At 35.9% G+C, this 27,251-nt stretch overlaps 2 protein-coding genes across 3 annotated transcripts in view; both read right to left on the bottom strand.

Moving 5' to 3' along the window:
• LOC138304940 (general transcription factor 3C polypeptide 1-like) overlaps positions 1 to 27,251 on the bottom strand; it is a 363,966-nt gene that overhangs the window by 35,374 nt on the left and 301,341 nt on the right. The window lies entirely within an intron of this gene.
• Positions 835 to 27,251, bottom strand: part of LOC138304941 (FMRFamide receptor-like) — a 312,390-nt gene continuing 285,973 nt past the window's right edge. For both annotated transcript variants that reach the window (XM_069245357.1, XM_069245358.1), the window contains one exon: positions 835 to 4,672. In XM_069245357.1, the coding sequence (XP_069101458.1) occupies positions 1,366 to 2,883 (1,518 nt within the window). In that variant the 5' untranslated portion in view covers positions 2,884 to 4,672 and the 3' untranslated portion in view covers positions 835 to 1,365. The remainder of the gene's footprint in view (positions 4,673 to 27,251) is intronic.

Below are 27,251 nucleotides of genomic sequence, written 5' to 3'. Positions count from 1 at the left end.
AGTTCTCCAAATTCAAATTTTCTGAGTTTTTTTAAATAAAGATAAAGAGGGAATTCGGCCAGGACTGGCAAAATATTTTGTATTAAGCCAGGTTGTACAATTATCAAAGTTAGTATCAATCACCCTCGACTGTATTTATCAAAACACTGCTTGTTAAGGTAGAATTAGTTGACCTTGACATCGAAACACTGGTTGTAAAAGTATGTATAATTCTATATTTAGTTGACCTTGACATCAAAACACTGGTTGTAAAAGTATATATAATTGTATATTTAGTTGACCTTGACATTGAAACACTGGTTGTAAAAGTCTAATTGTATATTTAGTTGACCTTGACATCAAAACACTGGTTTTAAAGGTCTAATTAGTTGACCTTGACATATTTTGAAACACTGGTTGTAAAGGATTAATTAGCTGACCTTGACATTAAAACACTAGTTGTACAGATATAAATTTATATTTTGTTGACCTTGACATTGAAACACTAGTTGAACATGCAGATATAAATGTATATTTTGTTGACCTTGACATTGAAACAATGGTTGTAAAGATATAATTGTATATTTAGTTGACCTTGACATTGAAACACTGGTTGTAAAGATATAATTGTATATTTAGTTGACCTTGACATTGAAACACTGGTTGTAAAGGTATAATTGTATATTTGTTGACCTTGAAACACTTGTGAAACTAAATCATTTGATAATCTTGCCATGAAAATGAGATTGTAATAAATTTCGTTGACCTTAATATTGAAACACTGGGTCATAAAGAAATAACTGTAAAGTGATTAATTGCTTACATGATTGTCGTCTTAAATCACAAAAAGAAAACTTTTTAAATTAATATATATTTTTAATTTCAAAACCAGGTTATGTGTCTTCACAATATATTTTTTTAATTTGTTTTTATTGGTATAATTAATAAAAATAAATACATTCAACAATTCTCATACCTGTATAATATTTGATGTCATGACAAGCAGTTTAAACATGTGTACATTCTACAGCCAGAGTGAATGTAACATAAACCTTGAGACAGGAGTTTTACTGAGTATTTTCGATTTACACATGTGGACTTGACAAGTATAATCAAGTTTTTAGAATAGCACTGTTCATGTGAACTCGCTAAACTAAATTTTTCAGATGCAACAGACCACAAATGTGAATAAATGAGACATGTTTTTTTTCAATATCTGATATTTTTGCACTCTTCCAAGACAATGTGGCTGTACATCACTGGACATGGCTGGTATTAATTAGAGTATTACCGATAACAATAACGAAAGCCTGAGGCGGGCAGATATAAGTATTGCTGGATTGACTACAGGTTATACACTCAATATTACATCATAAACACAAAGGATCATAATATGGCATTATAGCTCTGACATTTGTCACATGGTGCTGAAGTGTCTAGTTTGATCATTTCACAGTTCCCATTAGTTTCTAGGTTCACCATGAGCTTACACGGTCCAGTGACCGTGATGTCGGGTAGTTCATGACCTGACCCAGTCGAGGAGAAACTATCGTGGCTCCCTCTGTAGGTAATGGGTGGAACATTTAACTCCTCAAACGATGACCGCTGGACGTTGGGTATGAGTGGCACGGCGATACTGTTCTTGTGTTTTTTTATATCCTCCGTACTGCCAACTCTACAGTTATTTATCTGTTGATTCTGTGGATTACTGATGTTACTAGCTCTACGATTGTCCATCGTTAGACTAAGGCTGCGCGCCAGGCGACGAATCTCTTCCTTGGTCAATATACAAGAACAAAATGTCCGCCAAAATTGGCGCCTAAATTTCTTCCCAAAAAAGTAATATGGCACTATATTTATGGCAGAATTAATAATGACAAGAAAGTTTGACACTTCATTAAAAGTATACCACGATAACGACGTGAAGGCAGCATTAAAGTCGAGTGCCCAGATCATCCTGGACACGAGGGCGGGACCTTGACACAGCAGAAATATAATCACCACGCCTATCAACATTATTGTAGTATCGTTCCGACGCTTCTCTTTAGAGTTCAGCTGCAATCCTTTTTTACGAGACTCATGCACAGCTCTTATTAGAAATGTGTTCAGAACAACTAAGGCCAAAAAAGGAATTCCAGCGACACATATAAGATAGAGCCATGAATGAATAATCTCTCGGAACAAATCACTCGAACCAAATTTTGTTAATTTAATCAGCAGTGGCGAAGGAATTGTGAAGTTTGCAATAATATCGGAAGGTAAATGGAACTGTCCTTTTTCAGCTTTATATTCGAAAAATCGTGGAATGTTATACACAAAACCAGCAGTTATTAGGCCAAAGATCACTTTTCTTGCTCTTCCTACACTGCACCAGCGCTCAGCCTTAAATGGATGGCAGATCATGATGTAGCGGTCGACGGTGAAAGCCAGAGTCAGCCATATTGATGTGACTTGGAATGTGAGAGCTGCCGGGTGGATGTAAGGAAACATGTACACATAGTAGGGCTCCATCCAGCGTATCTCCGACTTGACTGGTTTCTTTGTGTCTTTGATGAGTAGTAACATGGTGGTAAAGAGGAAGAAGGTGTCACTTAGGGCTAAGGCTGATAGGTAGGAATAGGTGGACGACCGCATTAGGCGTTGGCTCAGTACAATCACAGACAAGATATTGCCGATAATTCCCAAACAACATAGAGTCATTCCACAGATGCCCATCAGATAGTACATGAGTAGGTCTTTCTGGTAGACCAGCCCATTGCCCTCGGACTCATTCACACTCGAGTCATCAAAAAAGTTTAAAAAGTCAAGGGTTCCGTTCAACGGAAATGTGATGTTTAAACTGGACAGATCCAGTCCTGATAATAAAGACTGATCGTCTGCAATATTGCCATTTTGGTCCGGCATAATAACTAAATCTTTTATACGTTTCCTTGATAGTTAAATTTCACCTGCCTGAATGACTTTATGAGTGTATTTAGTGATGAATTGACATCTATTTATACAGAGAACAGACATAGTAAAAACTACTGTAATCCTTACCCTGACTTTAACCCTGGATATTAATGGTAACTCTGGATAATAGTGGTAACTCTGGATAGTAGTGGTAACCCTGGATACTAGTGGTAACCCTGGATACTAGTGGTAAAACTGGATCCTAGTAGTAAAACTGGATACTAGTGGTAAAACTCGAACCCTGGATAGTAGTGGTAACCCTGGATACTAGTGGTAACCCTGGATAGTAGTGGTAACTCTGGATAGTAGTGGTAACCCTGGATACTAGTGGTAACCCTGGATACTAGTGGTTACCCTAGATACTAGTGGTAACTCTGGATAGTAGTGGTAACCCTGGATACTAGTGGTTACCCTGGATACTTGTGGTAACCCTGGATACTAGTGGTAACCCTGGATACTAGTGGTAACTCTGGATACTAGTGGTAACTCTGGATACTAGTGGTAAAACTGGATACTAGCGGTAAAACTGGAACCCTGGATAGTAGTGGTAACTCTGGATAGTAGTGGTAACCCTGGATACTAGTGGTAACCCTGGATAGTAGTGGTAACTCTGGATACTAGTGGTAACTCTGGATAGTAGTGGTAACTCTGGATAGTAGTAGTAACCCTGGATACTAGTGGTAACCCTGGATACTAGTGGTAAAACTGGAACCCTGGATAGTAGTGGTAACTCTGGATAGTAGTGGTAACCCTGGATACTAGTGGTAACCCTGGATACTAGTGGTAAAACTGGAACCCTGGAAACTAACCAATCAAAGCTCTTGTATTTCTTTTCTTTAATTTCCTACTGATTTTCAGTTTTCCTGTCAGCAAATGACAGGATTTTGAAGTTATCACAAATACTCCAGAACCATAAGTGTATCAATCCTAAATGCTCTAGAAATTATTCTTAAATCTTTCTTGAATCTATACAACTACAAATACATCTGACATAAATCCTAATAAAATCTTTTTTGATGCAAATCCCAATCCTTTCTATTATGGCGTCTCCCTATATAGAACTTTTTTGTGAACTTTCCAACACAAAATCCTCTATCACAAATTTTCTCCTATTGAAACACCTTCCTATCCAGAACCTTTTGTCCTGCTGCCCTTTTGCAGATTCCAGATCCCAGCAGGGCTTTGAATGTCCACTTTGTTATAATAGTAAATATCTCTGGATAGCATTCCCTTTTAATTAAAGATGATTTGCTTTGAAGTTGATCCACAATTAATCTGGTATATTGTGGTTTTATGGCATGTTGGTCCTTTTAAGTGGTCTTAATGAAAATAGCACAGAGCTGATGTGACGATGAGATCGTGTATGTGGGCAGTATAAGTGTCCTCTTGGTACTGAACACCTCAGGCAAGTTTCTCTGGGATGTAGGAATGACGTCTGAAAACATGATCCAAATGGCTTCTGATTCTGACTGAAGTTTGTATTCGCTGAAGAATTGTACCAAATGGCTTCTGAATCTTACTGAAGTTTGTATTCGCTGTAGAATTGTACCAAATGGCTTCTGATTCTGACTGAAGTTTGTATTCGCTGTATAATTGTACCACCTGATCCAACTTGTAGTTAGATTTGTCACATGTTTGTCACCTGTGCGTTAGACAAAGTAGAAATCAATGTAACAGTCTCACTATCCTTCCAATGGTCTGTTGTGTAGTGTCTTAAAGTAAAAGTTCCACTCCATTGATTCTGAAAAAATAAATTAAAAAAATAATTATACAATTATTTCAATGAAATTTGTCAAGTCTACAGAAGTTCTAATATCACACCTTTATTGATGTGATATCTAGTCTACAATGGTTTACCATCACATCTATTTACCATTAGTGTTTCCTTCCCCATATGTATCACACTAAATGGAACAGCCTAACTAATGATCAAAAAAGTCTTTCAATCTTTTAAGTTTTTTATTAGTGATTCACCATGTCATAAACTCAATTTGGCAATGAACCTTTCATGATGACATAACCTCACTTTGACAAAGAGTCCTTTATCATGACACAAGCACACTTTGACAATGAGTCCTTCATCATAATATAACTTCACTAATTTGACAATGAACCCTACATGATGACACAAGTTTACTTTGACAATGAACCCTTCACCATGAGAAAAACTCACTTTGGCAAAGAGCCCTTCATCATGACATAAGCTCATTTTGAGAATGAGCGCTTCACCATGACATAAGCTCACTTTGTCAATGAGCCCTTCACCATGATATCTGCTCATTTTGAGAATGAGTCCTTCACCCTGACATAAAATGACATTGACAATGGGCCAATCAACATGACATAGGCTAACTTTGACAATGAGCCCTTCACCATGGCATCAACTCATTTTGACAACAAGCCTTCACCATGACATCAGCTCATTTTGACAACAAGCCTTCACCATGACATCATCTCACTTTGACAATGATCCCTTCACCATGACACAAGCTCATCTTGACAATGAGCTCTTCACCATTACATCTGCTCACTTTGAAAATGAGCCCTTCACCATGACATCAGTTCACCTTGACATTGAGCCCTTCATCATGACATCTGCTCATTTTGACAATGAGCCCTTCACTATGACATCAGCTCACCTTTACAATGAATCCTTCACCATGATATCTGCTCATTGAGAATGAGTCCTTCCCCGTGACATCAGCTTATTTTGACAATGAGCCCTTCACAATGACATCAGCTAATCTTGACAATGAGCCATTCACCATGATATAAGCTCACTTTGACAATGAACCCTTCCCAATGACGTCAGCTTATTTTGACAATGAGCCTTCCCCATGACATCAGCTCATCTTAACAATGAGCTCTCCACCATGGCATCAGCTCAGTTTGACAATGAGCCCTTCCACATTACATCAGCTTATTTTGACAATAAGCCCTTCACAATGAAATCAGCTCATTTTGACAACAAGCCCTTCACCATGACATCAGTTCATTTTGACAACAAGCCTTCACCATGACATCATCTCACTTTGACAATGAGCCCTTCACCATGACACAAGCTCATCTTGACAATGAGCTCTCCACCATGGCATCAGCTCACTTTGAAAATGAGCCCTTCACTATGACATCAGCTCACCTTTACAATGAACCCTTCACCATGACATAACTCAGCTCATCTTGACAATGAGCCCTTCACTATGACATCAGCTCATACCTTTACAATGAACCCTTCACCATGACATAAGCTCATCTTGACAATGAGCCCTTCACTATGACATCAGCTCACCTTTACAATGAGCCCTTCACCATGACACAAGCTCATCTTGACAATGAGCCCTTCACTATGACATGTGCTCATTTTGACAATGAGCCCTTCACTATGACATCAGCTCACCTTTACAATGAACCCTTCACCATGACATAAGCTCATCTTGACAATGAGCCCTTCACTATGACATCAGCTCACCTTTACAATGAACCCTTCACCATGACATAAGCTCATCTTGACAATGAGCCCTTCACTATGACATCAGCTCACCTTTACAATGACCCTTCACTATGACATCAGCTCACCTTTACAATGAACCCTTCACCATGACATAAGCTCATCTTGACAATGAGCCCTTCACTATGACATCAGCTCACCTTTACAATGAACCCTTCACCACATGACATAAGCTCATCTTGACAATGAGCCCTTCACTATGACATCAGCTCACTTTGACAATGAGCCCTTCACCATGACACAAGCTCATCTTGACAATGAGCCCTTCACTATGACATGTGCTCATTTTGACAATGAGCCCTTCACTATGACATCAGATCACCTTTACAATGAACCCTTCACCATGACATAAGCTAATAAACTGTACTTAAAGACTGTATTATGATCTCACATTCCCTACTGCTGTGCATTATATATGGTTATTGCCAGGAATACAGAAGTAATTTCCTGTCTGATATATGACACTGTAGGAAGTGACTACTGTAAGGTGGAGAGCAGCAAACCTAATACACAGACCTGGTCATAGTGGTCTGGGTCAATCAACTCTCGATTCTACAGACCTGGTCATAGTGGTCTGGGTCAATCAACTCTCGATTCTACAGACCTGGTCATAGTGGTCTGGGTCAATCAACTCTCGATTCTACAGACCTGGTCATAGTGGTCTGGGTCAATCAACTCCAATCTACAGACCTGGTCATAGTGGTCTTGGTCAAACGACTCCAATCTACTAAACTATAGCTTTGCATGACAATGTCAAATAGGACACGTTGTTTGTACCACTTTCTCAGTGTCCCAAATGTTCCATTTCAGTGCAGTCTAACCTGTGTAAAGACCGCTTGTCTCTAAAGTCCATTTGTTCTTGGTACTTCAGATGTAATTTGATTTTTACAGTTTTGATGTTACTATTATAAATAACTTATAAAAGCTGGTAGGGTGTAGGGGTTTCTCTAGTGGCTTACTAGATTTATTGGTATATATCTGTACTATTTGTTTGAAAAACAAAATGATTAAATCTTTTATCAATTTGGCTACATTTGATTTAATGAATTTTTGTTTAAGGATGGCTATTCGTTTAAGGAATTTTTGATTTATTGGATTTTCTTTTCAGGATGGCTACATTTCCTTTAAAGAATTTATCTGTGCTTTATCCATCACCTCCAGGGGTTCTCTTGATGAGAAACTTGACTGTAAGTACAATAACATGTTATTTATTAACAAGGTTTGGCACATACAGTTGTTGTGACTAGGTGATTAAATTCTTCAAACCATCTTCTCAATCTGGATTGGTAGTTTGAAATCTAATTGGAGCATTTTCCAGGAACTTTCATGTACCAAATGCTGATTTTTGTTCTCAATATTTATTTTCAAGTGCCAAAACATGGTTCTTTCTAAATAACCCTTTTCTTAAAAAAAGAAAGCACCAACAATTTTTCAATGATATTGTATTTCCCAAATAAGTTAATTACTAGGCACTATAAGTAGCTATTCCTCCTTTTCCTATGGCAGAGTTACTTCCCTTGGGAGTAGGTATAAATGATATCATTGTTGTATGAGCAAAATTCACTTTGTTTTTTAGCCCACCATCATCAGATGGTGGGCTATTCAAATCGCCTTTTGTCCGTGGTCCGTCCTTCCGTCCGTCCGTCCGTCCGTTAACAATTCTTGTTACCGCTATTCCTCAGAAAGTGCTGAAAGGATCTTTCTCAAATTTCATATGTAGGTTCCCCTAGGACCCTAGTTGTGCATATTGCATTTTGGGACCGATCGGTCAACAAGATGGCCGACAGTCGGCCATCTTGGATTTTGATAGTTGAAGTTTGTTACCGCTATTTCTCAAAAAGTGCAGAAGGGATTTATTTAATGAGGTACAAAGCCAAATCTGGTCAAACAAGTTCTCCTTATATCTACTTTAGACACTAGTTAACATAGCGGCATGGTTATTTGGTGACTGACATATGTATGTATGTATTTGTTGGACAGATATTTTAAATGATGCACGTTATGTTGAAATATCTGTCCAACCAATGCAGTTTACACACCAGTAAACAACAAAAAATAAAAATCATTCCTTATATTTAAATTTCAACTGTGTTTACACAAGTGTAAACGATTTCCCACTTGATAAGGTTATACCTAAGAAGAAATGGAAAGGAAAATATTGCATGGTATCCCCACTGGTAGAGAACAGTCTATATAACTATTACATGGTATCCATACTAGTAGAGAACTGTCTCTATAACTATTACATGGTGTCCCCACTAGTAGAGAACAGTCTCTATAACTATTATATGGTATCCCCACTAGTAGGGAACAGTCTATATAACTATTATATGGTATCCCCACTAGTAGGGAACAGTCTATATAACTATTATATATGGTATCCCCACCAGTAGAGAACAGTCTATATAACTATTACATTTTATCTCCACTAGTAGAGAACAGTCTATATAACTATTACATGGTATCTCCACACGTAGAGAACAGTTTATATAACTATTACATGGTATCCCAACTAGTAGAGAACAGTCTATATAACTATTACATGGTATCTCCACTAGTAGAGAACATTCTATATAACTATTATATGGTATCCCCACTAGTAGAGAACAGTCTATATAACTATTACATGGTATCCCCACTAGTAGAGAACAGTCTAAATAACTATTACATGGTATCCCCATTAGTAGAGAACAGTTTATATAACTATTACATGGTATCCCCACTAGTAGAGAACAGTCTATATAACTATTACATGGTATTCCCACTAGCAGAGAACAGTTTATATAACTATTACATTTTATCTCCACTAGTAGAGAACAGTCTAAATAACTATTACATGGTATCCCCACTAGTAGAGAACAGTGTATATAACTATTACATGGTATCCCCACTAGTAGAGAACAGTTTATATAACTATTACATTTTATCCCCACTAGTAGAGAATAGTCTATATAACTATTGCATGGTATCCCCACTAGTAGAGAACAGTCTATATAACTATTACATTTTATCTCCACTAGTAGAGAACAGTCAAAATAACTATTACATGGTATCCCCACTAGTAGAGAATAGTCTAAATAACTATTGCATGGTATCCCCACTAGTAGAGAACTTTCTATATAACTATTACATGGTATCTCCACTAGTAGAGAACAGTCTAAATAACTATTACATGGTATCCCCACTAGTAGAGAACATTCTATATAACTATTACATGGTATCCCTATTAGTAGAGAACAGTCTATATAACTATTACATGGTATCCCCACTAGTAGAGAACAGTCTATATAACTATTACATGGTATCCCCACTAGTAGAGAATAGTCTATATAACTATTGCATGGTATCCCCACTAGTAGAGAACAGTCTATATAACTATTAAATGGTATCCCCACTAGCAGAGAACAGTCTATATAACTATTACATGGTATCCCCACTAGTAGAGAACAGTCTATATAACTATTACATGGTATCCCCACTAGCAGAGAACAGTCTAAATAACTATTACATGGTAGCCCACTATTAGAGAACAGTTTATATAACTATTACATGGTATCCCCACTAGCAGAGAACAGTCTATATAACTATTACATGGTATCCCCACTAGTAGAACTTACTCAAGAAGGACATGTGATACATCAATTATACATTGAATAGATATACTCAGGCAGCAATATTGTGTGGAAAAGATTAAAGTATTGTAAGTTATAGTCAAACTTTCTACATATAAGTGTTCTACAATGACCTTCCAACAGCTGGGTGCTCATTAAGGGACCAAGGGGGCATGACCGATTATTTCTCCAGGTAGTGTAATGATTATGATATAACTTTAGAAGCTGTAGTACTGGACAAGTCATTACCGTCATGGCAATGACCCATATCACCCAGGTGGTGTACTAAAGAATCTGCTTAATATTGGCAGAGAGAGCAAAGTACCATGGAGGGGGCAAGTTTTTGGGGGCAAGTATTACAGTAAGGATGATTACATAAGAGAGGCCAAGTGTTTGAAATATCACAAACTTTAAGTTGTCAATATTCACTGGTACTTAATTGTGTTTTTGTCTGTGTATTACTAAGTCAGAAGTTATGCAGACTAAATGACAATGCTGCAACATGGATAAAGTAGGTCAACAAAAAGCAGAAAATCCAGGAAAGAAGTTGCATTTTAAGAACAAATATCAAACTATAAAGAAAGGCACTTTACACAACATTTATGATGAAAATTAATGTTGGATGATCTCTTAAACACATAATAAATCAACCTTCAAGTCATAAAATGAAAGCATGTTGATCGTGGCATCAGTACCTTTCTATTTGACCTTGAGGCATAAAAAGGAAAGGTTATACATAGTTGATGGAGAAACAGAAAGGGTAATAAGTGGTTTATAGAGAAATATAGGCATAAAAGTGGTCACTTCAGGCAGTTTGTACTTGGGTGTAATGGACAGCCAGTGACCCTGGACAGCTGGACATTCCCACTCCTACATATCAAGAAGGTTATTAGCCTTTCTAGGGTGTAAGGTAATGAAGGGTGGAACACTTATCTATCTAAGCTATTACACTGGTTTTTACATGTCTAACAACATCTAAGTCAACCTGTCTAACCTATACCATTCAACACTTGTTCAAATGTTTCATATGAACAGTTTTGACTGATTGGTTACCGACAGAGGTCAACATTTCTTGGTGTGGGAAGGGGGTCAACTTAATCCTTACATGTTTCTTATGTAGCTGGATCGTACAGGGTCGATCATCCATGAAAGGTAGATCATTTAGTAGAGCACCTGACTGGTGTTCAGAGGTCCTGGGCTTGAACCTCAGTCAGACTGCCTTATTTTCTAATCTCCTGTTACAAAATCGGCAAGGTAGATCATTTAGTAGAGCACCTGTTTCAAGTATTAGGAGTACAATTAGCAGGCGGTATTATCTAAACTGTGAGTTATTGTTTCTACAAGGGCGAAGACTTGGAGAAAGGAGGAATGTAGCTTAATTGGACTTGGTTAATCATCGGAATTGGACTGGGTCAATCCTCGGTGACCTTAGCTAAGTTTCATGAACATTCCTTAAATTTAAGGAATCCCTTTATAATTCTCTATAGGAAAGCATTACGTATTTTAAAGTTGTATGGTCCATAACTTTCGCTTTTTTTGTTATAGTGAAAACTGTTTAAGTGTTATACACATCTTTCTCCATCTGTCTGCAGGTTTAAACTGTCTAATTGTACCACTTTTTATAAAGTTGCAGCACTGGAAGTATTTTTTATTATCAAAGTAAAAAATCTCTCAAACATGTACACGTGAAAAATAGGTTCGAAAAATGCTGAATCATTCTATCTCTACCTAAAATAATTGCGACAATCTGGAAGTACCACGAGAGTTGTGAAACCAAGAGAAACCAGGAATATATGATCCCTAGATTTCGGCTCTCTTATAGGCCGACATATGCTTTTGGGGAGCTAGATCATCAAGTTTCATGTCAATGTTCAAATATCAAATGTTTAAGTGACATATCGTTACAGCGAAATTTGCAGGAAATATAACTTAAAGGAAGGCTCCTTAACTTAAGATTTTTCCTTAACTTTTGTAATGCTTTCCTATGGAGAATTTTAAGCTAAGGAATTCCTTAGAGTTAATGAATGTTCATAAAACTGGGCTCAGGTAGCTCAATCGATAAAGCATTTTGCTAATGTTAGGAGGTCTTAGGTTTTAGTCTGGCTGCTACAGTTTCTTCTCTTCTGTTACAGTATATTTTTGGAATGGACAATGTTGTTCAGATATCTAACCTTTACTGCTGGTTTTTACAATTGTTGTGAGTGACATATGTCATTATATATTGGGAGTATAGAAATATTAACATATCATATCAGGCATGAATGATTAATTTATACAGTAAAACACACTAACTTTGTTATATACATAATTTGTTATACACATATTACAAACATCTTAACGGGGAATAAAAACCAGAAGTGGAATGAACATTTATAACCATGATTGTGTTGTAAGCTATGTGTGTTATAAATGTTTTTTTTTTACTGTAAATGATTACTAAATCCCTCAAATTTACATGTATAATTAATTGCCAAACAAGTTTGATTAGCTTAATAATGACATCAACTGATTCTACAAATTTTGATATATTCTTTACTTCATCATTACGTTACTAGCTTTGTTATATTTTCAATACATTTGATAAATTTGTAAAAACTAATTGATTAAATAAAGGTAACATGTCACAATAGCTGATACCAAATTCAATATCAATATTTTGCATCATATTCAATGTTAATATTTGATTGGTAATGAACATTTTATTTTCATTAAAACCGTACAATGACTCAGAGGAAAAGATATCAAAATGTTATATCCTAAATTATTGATGCCTCTCCCTAATTACACACAGTTGAGGTAAGCTAGCCTTTATGGTTTACCTATACAGAAGTAACAGACACCTACATGTTCTTATTCCCCGCCCCGCCCTGCCCCAGATGATGATCTAAGCTTAAAAGATAACACTTTATTTCACTAAAAATACATTTCTATACAAACCACAAATTCAGTCTTAGAAAACAAACAATCTGATTCCGTCAAAAAAAAATAAAAAATCACATTGTTTATTGACGTGTTATATTCTGGCAGTTGGTTAGACTCGCCCAGATCCGTTAATACAAAATCCTGATTATATTACATAACAATGTCACTTGATGCTATCTCCTTTGGAAACTGAAAATGGAACTTTCTCTGCATGAAATAGACAGGAAATTTCCGGCACCCAACCCTGTATAAATATTCATCAAGCTCTATTCCGATTGATTTCCAAGTCTCCAAGATGTTTGCCATTATTCTTTCACACAACAAGGAGTCACCTGTCTTGCTTTTACAGATTAAACTCCGTTTTTTTCCCACTAATCTAAAATCACTTGACGGAGAACTCCTTAACAAGATACAGAAGGTATTTGGTACTGATAGATACAACATTATAATGTAATACTCACAGATCATGTAAATGATATATAAAAACCACTTTATTTTTACAAATCTGGCATGACTTAGATAAAGAATTGGTTTTTAATACAGAAGAATTTTCAGGATGGAAGACAGATAGATGGAGGAGAGACTTTTTAGGAAAATGGTGTTACAGGGCAAGGAGGATTGATTGATAGATAGATGGAAGGAAAAAGAAGTTACATAAGATAGATCAGGGTGTAAAATCTAATACAATAAATCAGCAACAAAACATCCGTATGTCAAAAAGATACTTTCACAAAGTCCGGAATTCCCAAAGACCAGGAAAATCTTACTGGCCTACAAAAAAATAAAATGTTAATGGTCAACAAATTTATGACACAATCAATATCTGATCGACCCGAAAAATAACAACACTTTGTCGGGACCATGTCAGGATCATTTCATGCAAGTTTCAGTCAAATCGCACCAGTAGAACTTGAGAAGAAGTTCAAAATGTGTTTTCAAGATGGCGGCTGTGGCGGCCATCTTGGATTTCGGATCGACCCGAAAAATAACAACACTTTGTTGGGACCATGTCAGGATCATTTCATGCAAGTTTCAGCAAATCGCACTGGTAGAACTTGAGAAGAAGTTCAAAATGTGTTTTCAAGATGGCGGCTGTGGCGGCCATCTTGGATTTCGGATCGACCCGTAAAAATAACAACACTTTGTTTGGACCCATGTCAGGATCATTTCATGCAAGTTTCAGTCAAATCGCACCAGTAGAACTTGAGAAGAAGTTCAAAATGTGTTTTCAAGATGGCGGCTGTGGCAGCCATCTTGCATTTCGGATCGACCTGAAAAATAACACACACTTTGTCGGGACACTTGTGTCAGGATCATTTCATGCAAGTTTCAGTCAAAATCGCACCAGTAGAACTTGAGAAGAAGTTCAAAATGTGTTTTCAAGATGGCGGCTGTGGCGGCCATCTTGGATTTCGGATCGACCCGAAAAATAACAACACTTTGTTGGAACCATGTCAGGATCATTCATGCAAGTTTCAGCCAAATCGCACTGGTAGAACTTGAGAAGAAGTTCAAAATGTGTTTTCAAGATGGCGGCTGTGGCGGCCATCTTGGATTTCGGATCGACCTGAAAAATAACAACACTTTGTCGGGACCATGTCAGGATCATTTCATGCAAGTTTCAGTCAAATCGCACCAGTAGAACTTGAGAAGAAGTTCAAAATTGTGTTTTCAAAGATGGCGGCTGTGGCGGCCATCTTGGATTTCGGATCGACCCGAAAAATAACAACACTTTGTTTGGACCATGTCAGGATCATTTCATGCAAGTTTCAGTCAAATCGCACCAGTAGAACTTGAGAAGAAGTTCAAAATGTGTTTTCAAGATGGCGGCTGTGGCGGCCATCTTGCATTTCGGATCGACCCGAAAAATAACAACACTTTGTCGGGACCATGTCAAGATCATTTCATGCAAGTTTCAGTCAAATCGCACCAGTAGAACTTGAGAAGAAGTTCAAAATGTGTTTTCAAGATGGCGGCTGTGGCGGCCATCTTGGATTTCGGATCGACCCGAAAAATAACAACACTTTGTTGGGACCATGTCAGGATCATTTCATGCAAGTTTCAGCCAAATCGCACTGGTAGAACTTGAGAAGAAGTTCAAAATGTGTTTTCAAGATGGCGGCTGTGGCGGCCATCTTGGATTTCGGATCGACCTGAAAAATAACAACACTTTGTCGGGACCATGTCAGGATCATTTCATGCAAGTTTCAGTCAAATCGCACTGGTAGAACTTGAGAAGAAGTTCAAAATGTGTTTTCAAGATGGCGGCTGTGGCGGCCATCTTGGATTTAGGATCGACCCGAAAAATTGAGAAGAAGTTCAAAATGTGATTTCAAGATGGCGGCTGTGGGCGGCCATCTTGGATTTCGGATTGACCCGAAAAATAACAACATTTTGTGTCGGGACCATGTCAGGATCGTTTCATGGAAGTTTCAGCCAAATCGCACCAGTAGAACTTGAGAAGAAGTTCAAAATATGTTTTCAATATGGCGGCTGTGGCGGCCATCTTGGATTTCGGATCGACCCGAAAAATAACAACACTTTGTTGGGACCATGTCAGGATCATTTCATGCAAGTTTCAGCCAAATCGCACCGGTAGAACTTGAGAAGAAGTTCAAAATGTGTTTTTCAATATGGCGCCTGTGGCGGCCATCTTGGATTTCGAATTGACCCGAAAAATAACAACACTTTGTTGGGACCATGTCAGGATTGTTTCAATCAAGTTTCAGCCAAATCACACCGGTAGAACTTGAGAAGAAGTTCAAAATGTGTTTTCAAGATGGCGGCTGTGGCGGCCATCTTGGATTTCGGATCAACCTGAAAAATAACAACACTTTGTCGGGACCATGTCAGGATCATTTCATGTAAGTTTCAGCTAAATCGCACTGGTAGAACTTGAGAAGAAGTTCAAAATGTGTTTTCAATATGGCGGCTGTGGCGACATTTCGGATCAACCTGAAAAATAACAACACTTTGTCGGGACCATGTCAGGATCATTTCATGTAAGTTTCAGCTAAATCCCACTGGTAGAACTTGAGAAGAAGTTCAAAATGTGAAAAGTTAACGCACGGCGGACGGCGCACGGCGGACGGCGGACGGCTGACGGCGGACGACGACGACGGACGAAAACATGACGACTATAGGTCATCCTGACCCTTCGGGTCAGATGACCTAAAAATACATTTCTATACAAACACAAATTCAGTCTTAGAAAACAAACAATCTGATTCCGTCAAAAAAAAATAAAAAATCACATTGTTTATTGACGTGTTATATTCTGGCAGTTGGTTAGACTCGCCCAGATCCGTTAATACAAAATCCTGATTATATTACATAACAATGTCACTTGATGCTATCTCCTTTGGAAACTGAAAATGGAACTTTCTCTGCATGAAATAGACAGGAAATTTCCGGCACCCAACCCTGTATAAATATTCATCAAGCTCTATTCCGATTGATTTCCAAGTCTCCAAGATGTTTGCCATTATTCTTTCACACAACAAGGAGTCACCTGTCTTGCTTTTACAGATTAAACTCCGTTTTTTCCCACTAATCTAAAATCACTTGACGGAGAACTCCTTAACAAGATACAGAAGGTATTTGGTACTGATAGATACAACATTATAATGTAATACTCACAGATCATGTAAATGATATATAAAAACCACTTTATTTTTACAAATCTGGCATGACTTAGATAAAGAATTGGTTTTTCATACAGAAGAATTTTCAGGATGGAAGACAGATAGATGGAGGAGAGACTTTTTAGGAAAATGGTGTTACAGGGCAAGGAGGATTGATTGATAGATAGATGGAAGGAAAAAGAAGTTACATAAGATAGATCAGGGTGTAAAATCTAATACAATAAATCAGCAACAAAACATCCGTATGTCAAAAAGATACTTTCACAAAGTCCGGAATTCCCAAAGACCAGGAAAATCTTACTGGCCTACAAAAAAATAAAATGTTAATGGTCAACAAATTTATGACACAATCAATATCTGATAAAAGTGAGTATTTCAATTTTCTGAGACCTAATGTGTCAATTGGTTATATGAAATACCAAAGCTTCACATTTAACTGTAGGTATCTGTTAACAAGGCCTTGTACCACAAATTCACGACTCGTACCACAAATAATCAAGGCCTTGTACCACAAATAAACAAGGCCTTGTACCACAAATTAACAATGACTCGTACTACAAATTAACAATGACTCGTACCACAAAATAACAATGACTCGTATCACAAATAAACAAGGCCTTGTACCACAAGTTAACAATGACTTGTATCACAAATAAACAATGACTCGTACCACAAATTAACAATGACTCGTACCACAAATTAACAATGACTCGTACCACAAATAATCAAGGCCTTGTACCACAAATTAACAATGACTCGTACCACAAATAATCAAGGCCTTGTACCACAAATTAACAATGACTCGTACCACAAATAATAAAGGCCTTGTACCACAAATAAACAAGGCCTTGTACCACAAATTAACAATGACTTGTACCACAAATTAACAATGACTCGTACCACAAATAATCAAGGCCTTGTACCACAAATTAACAATGACTCGTACCACAAATAATCAAGGCCTTGTACCACAAATTAACAATGACTCGTACCACAAATAATCAAGGCCTTGTACCACAAATTAACAGTGACTTGTACCACAAATAAACAAGGCCTTGTACCACAAATTAACAATGACTCGTACCACAAATAATCAAGGCCTTGTACCACAAATAAACAAGGCCTTGTACCACAAATTAACAATGACTCGTACCACAAATTAACAATGACTCGTACCACAAAATAACACTGACTTGTACCACAAATTCACAATGAGTCGTACCACAAATTCACAATGACTCGTACCACAAAATAACAATGACTCGTATCACAAATAAACAAGGCCTTGTACCACAAGTTAACAATGACTTGTACCACAAATAAACAAGGCCTTGTACCACAAATTAACAATGACTCGTACCACAAATTCACAATGAGTCGTACCACAAATAATCAAGGCCTTGTACCACAAATTAACAATGACTCGTACCACAAATAAGCAAGGCCTTGTACCACAAATTAACAATGACTTGTACCACAAATTCACAATGAGTCGTACCACAAATTTACAATGATTCGTACCACAAATTCACAATGACTCGTACCACAAATTAACAATGAGTCGTACCACAAATTAACAATGACTTGTACCACAAATAAACAAGGCCTTGTACCACAAATTAACAATGACTTGTACCACAAATAAACAAGGACTTGTACCACAAATTAACAATGACTCGTACCACAAATAAACAAGGCCTTGTGCCACAAATTAAAAATGACTTGTACCACAAATTAACAATGACTCGTACCACAAATTAACAAGGCCTTGTACCACAAATTAACAATGACTTGTACCACAAATTAACAATGAACTGTCCCACAAAATAACAATGACTCATACACAAATTAATATATGACTCGTACAGGAATTAACAATGACTCGTACCACAAATTAACATTGACTGGTACCACAAAATAACAATGACTCATACACAAAATAACAATGACTTGTACAACAAATTAACAATGACTTGTACCACAAATTAACATGACTCATACCAAACAAGAGGCCCAACTCATATTCTATAGGAGTGTAAAGAAGTACAAAATCTTTTAGATTGTCTCACAGCTCTACTTGATGTTTTATTCATTCCTTTTGGTTTCAATAAACAAACTCTTATTTTTGGTCTACATTCCTCCAACTCCATTTCCTTCAAAGCTGACAATGAAATTCTGCTAGTTATAAAACAGTATATTTATAGAATGAGATGTCTCCATAAGTCTCTCAGTACTAATGGTCTTGTCAATTCTTTAAAAGATTATTATAATACTCAGAAATATATAGCTTACAGCTAGGAGAAAGAGCAAAAAATTAAATTTGAGAAAAAATGGAAAAAATGGGAAAAAATAGCTTAACTTTAACCTTTTATTTGTACTTCGAACCCTGAAATATTCACAATACAATAATCATAGATGTATACATTTTTTTTTTAATATTCAGATTTTTTTTTTATTATTATTTATTTATCATCATCATTTTTTTGTTTTGCAGATATAATTTCCTATTTCTTTTGATCTTCGCTTACTGTACATGCCACTCTAAATACCATCTCTCTGTCTACCCCTCCCCTTTATCTATCTTTTTTTTCTCTCTCTCTCTCTCTTTCTTTCCTTTCTCTTTGTTTTTTTTTATGTTGTTTTTTTATTTTCGTCTCTCTCTGTGTATCTTTGATAGTATAAGGTGTATGTGTGTGTATGTGAAGAATGAAAGTGTCCTTGTTTGTCATGTCAAATGTGTTACAAAATTTGAAAAAATAAAAAATTACAAAAAAAAAAAAAAGGAGGCCCAAGGGCCGTAACGGTCATCTGACTACCTTGGCAATAATCATATAGGAAATCAATTAGATATAGTGTCATGGTAGCCATTTTCAATTTGGGATCAACCAAAGATATAACAACACTTTGTCGGGACCATGTAAGGATCATTTCATGCAAGTTTCAGCCAAATTGCACCAGTAGAACTTGAGAAGAAGTTCAAAATGTGTTTTCAAGATGGTGGCCATCTTGGATTTTTGAACAACCCCAAAAATAACAACACTTTGTCAGGACCATATCAGGATCATTTCATGCAAGTTTCAGCCAAATTGCACCTGTAGAACTTGAGAAGAAGTTCAAAATGTGTTTTCGGGATGTCGGCTGTGGCGGCCATCTTGGATTTCAGATTGACCTGAAAAATAACAGCACTTTGTCGGGACCATGTCAGGATCATTCCATGCAAGTTTCAGCCAATTCACACTGGTAGAACTTAAGAAGAAGTTCAAAATGTGTTTTCAAGATGGCGGCTGTGGTGGCCATCTTGGATTTTAGATTGACCCGAAAAATAACAACACTTGGTCGGGACCACGTCATGATCATTTCATTTAAGTTTCAGCTAAATCGCAGTGGTAGAACTTGAGAAGAAGTTAAAATGTGAAAAGTTAACGCATGGCCACGACGACGGACGAAACATGACGACTAAAGGTCATCCTTACTCTTCGGGTCAGATGACCTAAAATTAACAATGACCTGTGCCACAAAATAATTACTCGTACCACAAAAAAGTATTGATTCATACCACAAAATAACAATGACTCATATGACAAATTAACAATGACTTGTACACAAATTAATAATGACTTGTACACAAATTAACAATGACTCATACCACAAAATAACAATGACTCATACCACAAATTAACAATGACTCCTACCACAAATTAACAATGACTCGTACACGAATTAATAATGACTCATACCACAAAATAACAATGACTCATACACGAATTAATAATGACTCATACCACAAAATAACAATGACTTGTACCAGAAAATAACAATGACTCCTACCACAAATTAACAATGACTTGTACCACAAAATAAAAATGACTTGTACACAAATTAACAATGGCTCGTCCCACAAAATAAAAATGACTTGTCCCACCAAAAAACAAAAGGCCCAGAGGGCCTGTATGGATCACCTGGTAATTGTTATGCCAAGTAATGTTCAGAATACAGGTTCATTGTTTCTTTTCTGAAGGAATTTAATGATTTACCTGTAATTTCCCTATTGGGACCCATTCTTTCTTCTCAAGGCGGTCAGAGCCAAAATTTACACATTAACATCTGGCTAAATTCCATGCAGAACTCTATGAATAGAAACGATTTAAAGGCTTTACCTCTATTTCCCTTATTGTGCCCGGCTCCTCCTGCCCCATGGGGGTCAGAGCCAAAATTTATACAAACTCTGTATCCCTTCCCTTAAGGATGTTTCTGGCCAAATTTGGTTACATTCCATGCAGAACTCTATGACTAGTAGAGATTTAGAGGATTTACCTCTATTTCCCCTATTTCGCCCCGCCCCTCCTGCCCCTGGGGGGTCAGAGCCAAAATTTATACAAACTTTGATTCCCTTCCCCCCCCAGGACGTTTCTAGCCAAATTTGGTGACATTCCATGCAGAACTCTATGACTAGTAGCGATTTAAAGGAAATGTTGACTGACGGACGGACGGACGCTGCGCCATGACATAAGCTCACCGGTCCTTCGGGCCAGGTAAGCTAACAATGACTTGTTTAGAAATTAACAATAACTCCTACACGAATTAACAATAACTCCTACACGAATTAACAATGACTCCTACCACAAAATAACTATTACTCGTACACAAATTAACAATGACGCATGGCACTAATCTATAAATCTATAAGGTATAATCTATATGTTAAATTAAACCAGTCAAGTGTCTCTGTTATTATTGACTTGAGCTGCAAATCTATAAGTTAAAACAAAACATGGCTAGTGTGACGTTTTAAACTGACTGTTATTGGCCACATCTGTCTATCATTCCAACACAAGACAATTGGCTGAGCCGGACAATTACATTCCTCCTGGCCATGCTGGCCACTATCTCTCTCTCTGGTTTATTTACAGTAGCATCACTTTTCTACCTCATTACAACATCAGCTAATACTGTATCAGCAGGCAGCTAACATCGCAGTCAGTGTAGAAATCAAGTGATATACCTTCATTAATACTGTTTGTCTGATATCTACAAACCTAACACATATATAGTTATATCCTCTACTGCTCCAGTTATTATACAGAAATCCTCTACTGCCCCAGTTATTATACAGAAATCCTCTACTGCTCCAGTTATTATACAGAAATCCTCTACTGCCCCAGTTATTATACAGAAATCCTCTACTGCCCCAGTTATTATACAGAAATCCTCTACTGCCCCAGTTATTATACAGAAATCCTCTACTGCCCCAGTTATTATACAGAAATCCTCTACTGCCCCAGTTATTATACAGAAATCCTCTACTGCCCCAGTTATTATACAGAAATCCTCTACTGCCCCAGTTATTATACAGAAATCCTCTACTGCCCCAGTTATTATACAGAAATCCTCTACTGCTCCAGTTATTATACAGAAATCCTCTACTGCCCCAGTTATTATACAGAAATCCTCTACCGTCCCAGTCATTATAGAGAAACCCTCGAAGCAGCCGTGAGATCTCCCACTAATTGTGTTACACAGACACTATATTTTAGAAATCGTGCCAATGCTTTGCCTACATCTGTAATCTATACAGCGCACTAAGGGACACACATCTGACTGGGAAATTTAATTAAGGTTCCTACCAAAGGCTATGAAATGTAAATTTTGGAAGTTTTTCATCTAAACGCTCTAATAATATCAGATTGGTCACCGATAAAATTACCCTCCAAGATATTTGTTGTACAGACGATGGATATATGAAATTAACTTCCTAGAAAATTGGTGGTTTTGGGAAATTCACAGTTAAAAATTAGCCTACCACAAAACCGTACGTAGAATAGACTTAGACAATAGGCACTGGGAAATTAGTGACATTGTCTTTTATTGGTAGATGTCCTTTATACAGAGCTTAATTATATAGTTAATGGTATCAAATCAGGCTGATGGGCCTGTCCTTTATAGACAGGTGGAATTAGGTGGTAGTATTTGTGAAGGACCGGAGACAATGGGGGTCTTAGTTATAGCCAGTAAAATACACAGACAATGGGGGGTACACAGTCTAATCATTTTCCTGAGAGCACATTTTCCTAATTCAATAAAGAATTGGTGTGTGATATTTCAGAGTTCAAGGCAAATTGAAAATTTATTGGTTTGTTACTTTTTACACTGAAAAATAAATCTCAAAAGGCACATCAAAATCCTTAATGTGTGAAAAAATCTCTTCAAAGATTTACTATATGGATTTGACATTTTGGTGCGATAATTATGTACAGCGTGCTCACCAGAACAGTAATGAATATAGAAATGTCTTTAGGACATAAATACCTATTTTTTAATTTTTACAGGGTATGAAATAAAAATTGTTTGCAAACTCTGTGAATCCGTGTAGTGGATTCTCAAAAAGTTTGCAAACAAAATCTTTTTCATAACCCAATAAAAAATAGTGACATTATATTAATGCTTATAATTTATTTTATAACCTATTTGATAAAATAAAGTATGTTTAAATGTACCATTCTAGTGAATTTTCTCAAGATTTTTTTCTTAATCAATACGAAATGTCAAGGTTTCTATTGCGACGTCAAGACAATTAACATGGAGGTTTCGCGCCATTCTTGGATTTTTTTTCATAATGGTATGCAAAAAAGTATTGGCCAATCAGAAAGCCAGATTTGGTATGAAAGCAAAGAAAATTACTTACAATTCTAAGTCTGAAATCCTTTTATAGTGCTCACTATTAAGATGAATTCTGTTTCTTTACTGTCCTGTCTCTGCTTGTTTGTCTTGTTTTATATTCTGCTTTTTATGTTTTTTTTTAACTATCCACATTGTATATATTACAAATGTGCTCCATTTCTTTTTTAAGTTATGCTATATTAGCATGTATTCTGTCAATTTTTAAACTATATTGGTATTGTATGTATATATATATTATAAATAAATGTTGAATATCCTTGAGATGGAATTTAAATAGAAAAAACAAAACTAAAAAAAATCTGCTATCGATCACAGATTTGTTTTAGTTTTGTTTTTTCTATATATATGAACCTTGTCTAGCTGTTTTTTTGTGTTTGGTTTGTAGTATGTAGCATGGAACTTTTCATACAGCATCATTTTTAGCTTTGCTTTTTAACTTGTCCCATAGAATGTATCTACTATTTCTTTCTTATAATATTGTGTATTTTCTGTTTTGAAACTAAACTGCATGCTGTGATAAATTTAAACTATTCATAACTTGACATTATTATTACTATCCTACCTTTAACATTGATACAATCTCCTTTGATGTTATTAAATGCTTATACCTTTGTTTGTTGTAAGAATAGCTCTATAGAGCTCACTAACTAAAACTTCTTGTATCTTGTAAATGAACATTTTACTTTAATTTTTCTCTATTTTTTTCCATTGATGTCAATTTGATAACACATTGTTCCATCAATAATCTTTAACATAAGCTCTAACAACGATAGATGGCTTTGAGCTCAACGGTTAAGGAATTCCAATGTGCTATATGTTATTGGTCAATGAAATGAAGAACTTAACCGTGAACAAGACCAGAAACACTTAAACAAATAAAACACCTTGTACTGATAATCAAGCCGTAAGAGGTATTAAGGATTTAATCTAGTGTTTCACACCTCCAGCACATTAACCCTGTCAAAGTTATAGGTGCACCATGAGTATAATTCTCACCTGTAATAACTGTGTATAAATACCATAGGTGCACCATGAGTATAATTCTCACCTGTAATAACTGTGTATAAATACCACAGATAACTTAAGTTGTTTTTATAACCAGAAAGGTATGATTTATTTATCACCTATAGTATATTTATATAAGGGAGTCCATTTACTAAGTCCTTCAAATTATTTAAAAATTAAAAAACAAAATATAAATCTGATACAATTAATATAATACATCAATTCTAGTTAAAGTATCACCAATTCAATTGATATGATAATATCATTTAGTTGTGATCTTTCTTCTGCTTGAATTATTCATGAATATAATAATAAAGCTTACTAACTTTTGAGTGTTCCATATTGACACAGAAAAGCTGCAATTTAACAACACTGAAGCCCTGTATCACTGGTCAATACCTCAATGTAGTCATCATCTTTATAAACACAAACAATTTTTACTACAACTACCTGACAGCCAGGTATTTTTCAGCGTCCTTATAAACACAAACAACTTTTACTACAACTACCTGCAGACAGCCAGGTATATTTTATTTAGAATATACAAGGCTGGACCTCCCTGACTGTATCTAGTATTCCCTGTATGTTGGTGGTCCAATAGACTGACATCAGGACTGAAGACCAACATAGAAATATCAAGGTGATACCTGCTGTTTTATCCTTATCCACAGAATATGACATATAAAGAAAGATAACGCCCACCCCATCCTAATTCCTACATAAAGACAATTTGAGCTTTTCCTATCCTAATTTCTACATAAAAACAATTTGAGCTTTTCCTATCTTAATTCCTACATAAAAACAATTTGAGCTTTTCCTATCCTAATTCCTACATAAAGACAATTTGAACTTATACTATCCTAAATCGCACATAAAGGCAGTTTGAACTTTTCCTATCCTAATTCCTACATAAAGACAATTTGAACTTATACTATCCTAAATCGCACATAAAGGCAGTTTGAACTTTTCCTATCCTAATTCCTACATTAAGACAATTTGAACTTATACTATCCTAAATCGCACATAAAGGCAGTTTGAACTTTTCCTATCCTAATTCCTACATAAAGACAATTTGAACTTTTCCTATCCTAATTCCTACATAAAGACAATTTGAACTTTTCCTATCCTAATTCCTACATAAAGACAATTTGAACTTTTCCTATTCTAATTCCTACATAAAGGCAGTTTGAACTTTTCCTATCCTAATTCCTACATAAAGACAATTTGAACTTTTCCTATCCTAATTCCTACATAAAGACAATTTGAACTTTTCCTATCCTAATTCCTACATAAAGACAATTTGAACTTTTCCTATCCTAATTCCTACATAAAGACAATTTGAACTTTTCCTATCCTAATTCCTACATAAAGACAATTTGAACTTTTCCTATCCTAATTCCTACATAAAGACAATTTGAACTTTTCCTATCCTAATTCCTACATAAAGACAATTTGAACTTTTCCTATCCTAATTCCTACATAAAACAATTTGACTTTTCCTATCCTAATTCCTACATAAAGACAATTTGAGCTTTTCCTATCCTAATTCCTACATAAAGACAATTTGACTTTTCCTATCCTAATTCCTACATAAAGACAATTTGAGCTTTTTCCTATCCTAATTCCTACATAAAGACAATTTGAGCTTTTCCTATCCTAATTCCTACATAAAGACAATTTGAGCTTTTCCTATCCTAATTCCTACATAAAGACAATTTGAACTTTTCCTATCCTAATTCCTACATAAAGACAATTTGAGCTTTTCCTATCCTAATTCCTACATAAAGACAATTTGAACTTTTCCTATCCTAATTCCTACATAAAGACAATTTGAACTTTTCCTATCCTAATTCCTACATAAAGACAATTTGAACTTTTCCTATCCTAATTCCTACATAAAGACAATTTGAACTTTTCCTATCCTAATTCCTACATAAAGGCAGTTTGAACTTATACTATCCTAAATCACACATAAAGGCAGTTTGAACTTTTCCTATCCTAATTCCTACATAAAGACAATTTGAACTTTTCCTATCCTAATTCCTACATAAAGACAATTTGAACTTTTCCTATCCTAATTCCTACATAAAGGCAGTTTGAACTTTTCCTATCCTAATTCCTACATAAAGACAATTTGAACTTTTCCTATCCTAATTCCTACATAAAGACAATTTGAACTTTTCCTATCCTAATTCCTACATAAAGACAATTTGAACTTTTCCTATCCTAATTCCTACATAAAGACAATTTGAGCTTTTCCTATCCTAATTCCTACATAAAGACAATTTGAGCTTTTCCTATCCTAATTCCTACATAAAACAGTTTGAACTTTTCCTATCCCAATTCCTACATAAAGACAGTTTGAACTTTTCCTATCCTAATTCCTACATAAAGACAATTTGAACTTTTCCTATCCTAATTCCTACATAAAGACAATTTGAACTTTTCCTATCCTAATTCCTACATAAAGACAATTTGAACTTTTCCTATCCTAATTCCTACATAAAGACAATTTGAGCTTTTCCTATCCTAATTCCTACATAAAGACAATTTGAGCTTTTCCTATCCTAATTCCTACATAAAGACAATTTGAACTTTTCCTATCCTAATTCCTACATAAAGACAATTTGAACTTTTCCTATCCTAATTCCTACATAAAGACAATTTGAACTTTTCCTATCCTAATTCCTACATAAAGACAGTTTGAAGCTTTTCCTATCCTAATTCCTACATAAAGACAATTTGAACTTATACTATCCTAAATCGCACATAAAGGCAGTTTGAACTTTTCCTATCCTAATTCCTACATAAAGACAATTTGAACTTTTCCTATCCTAATTCCTACATAAAGACAATTTGAACTTTTCCTATCCTAATTCCTACATAAAGACAATTTGAACTTTTCCTATCCTAATTCCTACATAAAGACAATTTGAATCCTAATTCCTACAT

Source organism: Argopecten irradians, chromosome 12 (genome assembly GCF_041381155.1).
Source record: "Argopecten irradians isolate NY chromosome 12, Ai_NY, whole genome shotgun sequence".
Classification (NCBI taxonomy): domain Eukaryota; kingdom Metazoa; phylum Mollusca; class Bivalvia; order Pectinida; family Pectinidae; genus Argopecten; species Argopecten irradians.
The sequence above is the reverse complement of the archived record's forward strand: the minus strand, read 5'-3'. Positions and strand labels throughout refer to the sequence as shown.